A 1,185-nucleotide genomic window follows, 5' to 3' on the forward strand; every position below is an offset into this window, starting at 1 on the left:
CTTGTGCTCTCCAGACTCCCTTTTTCTTCCTCTTCACTAGGTTATTCCTGGCATTGGCACCTCCCCCGAGGTGCTGAATCACCCACAAATGCCATTTATTGCCTTTAAGACTCTCTGCCAGGAACACTCGCTCTTAAATATAGACCGTATGTTTGCTTAACGGCCCTTTTGTAGCTGCTGTCCTTCCCAGTAGGACTAATTGTGCCTCTTACGGCCCCAAATCAGGGAGCCGGGGTGGTGAAATTTGGGCTGAGCGAAGAAGCCGTCTTCCCTTCCCGTAAAACTAACACATGGGAGAATGCCCCCCTTCCAACAGCGTCACCCGTGCGGAGCCGACTGCAGGGCAGGTCCCGGGCCGAGCGGCCTCGCGAAGCTGTAGCCACACGAAACGCGCTGAGATCGCAGTGGCAGCGCAAGGCGCTGGTGCCACAGGGGAGCTGATCAGGGTCGGAGTTGGAGAAGACTGGAGCCCCTCTCCTATGAGGCCAGGCTGAGGGAGTTGGGGGTGTTCAGCCTGGAGAAGAGAAGGCTGCGGGGAGACCTGATTTCAGCCTTTCAATACCTAAAGGGGGCCTATAGGAAAGGTGGGGAAAATCTTTTTAGGAGGGCCAGCTGGGACAGGACAAGGGGGGATGGTTTTAAACTAAACCAGGGTAGGTTTAGACTGGATATAAGGAAGAAGTTCTTTACAATGAGGGTGGTGAAACCCTGGCAGGGGTTGCCCCGAGAGGGGGTGGAGGCCCCATCCCTGGGACCATTCCAGGCCAGGTTGGCCGGGGCTGTGAGCAACCTGATGTGGTTCAAGGTGTCCCTGGTCCTGCAGGGGGGTTGGGCTGGGTGACCTCTAGGGGTCCCTTCCCACCCAAACCATTCTGTGATTCTATGATAAGAAATATTTGTGTACTCATTCAGCCCAGGCTTTGCCTGTGAAAAGGCAGAGGCAGCCACGGGGACTGGTTTTGCCCTGGTGTGTGGAAGCGGATCTTCGGAGTCAAGAACGCGTTGGTGTGGGATTCTTACCGGCTTCTTTTCTCTCTCTGGCAGGGGCAGTCCTGTGGTCCGTATCAAAGAAGAGCCCCCTAGTCCCGCCCGCAGCCCCCAGATAGAGGAGGCCAGCCCAGGGAACCCTCCTGCTGTTGAAACCCCTCTGTCCCCCTCCACGTTCATCGCCTCCATCCTGCAGGA

General features: G+C 56.6%; 1 protein-coding gene across 1 annotated transcript in view; it reads left to right on the forward strand.

The window, feature by feature from the left end:
- Positions 1-1,185, forward strand: part of LOC104123568 (heat shock factor protein 1) — a 55,771-nt gene that overhangs the window by 51,425 nt on the left and 3,161 nt on the right. The window contains exon 10 of the mRNA XM_035891420.1: positions 1,045-1,143. Coding sequence (XP_035747313.1) covers positions 1,045-1,143 — 99 coding nt within the window. The remainder of the gene's footprint in view (positions 1-1,044; positions 1,144-1,185) is intronic.

Source organism: Egretta garzetta, unplaced genomic scaffold (assembly GCF_000687185.1).
Source record: "Egretta garzetta isolate BGI_Z169 unplaced genomic scaffold, ASM68718v1 scaffold763, whole genome shotgun sequence".
NCBI classification, from domain to species: Eukaryota; Metazoa; Chordata; class Aves; order Pelecaniformes; family Ardeidae; genus Egretta; species Egretta garzetta.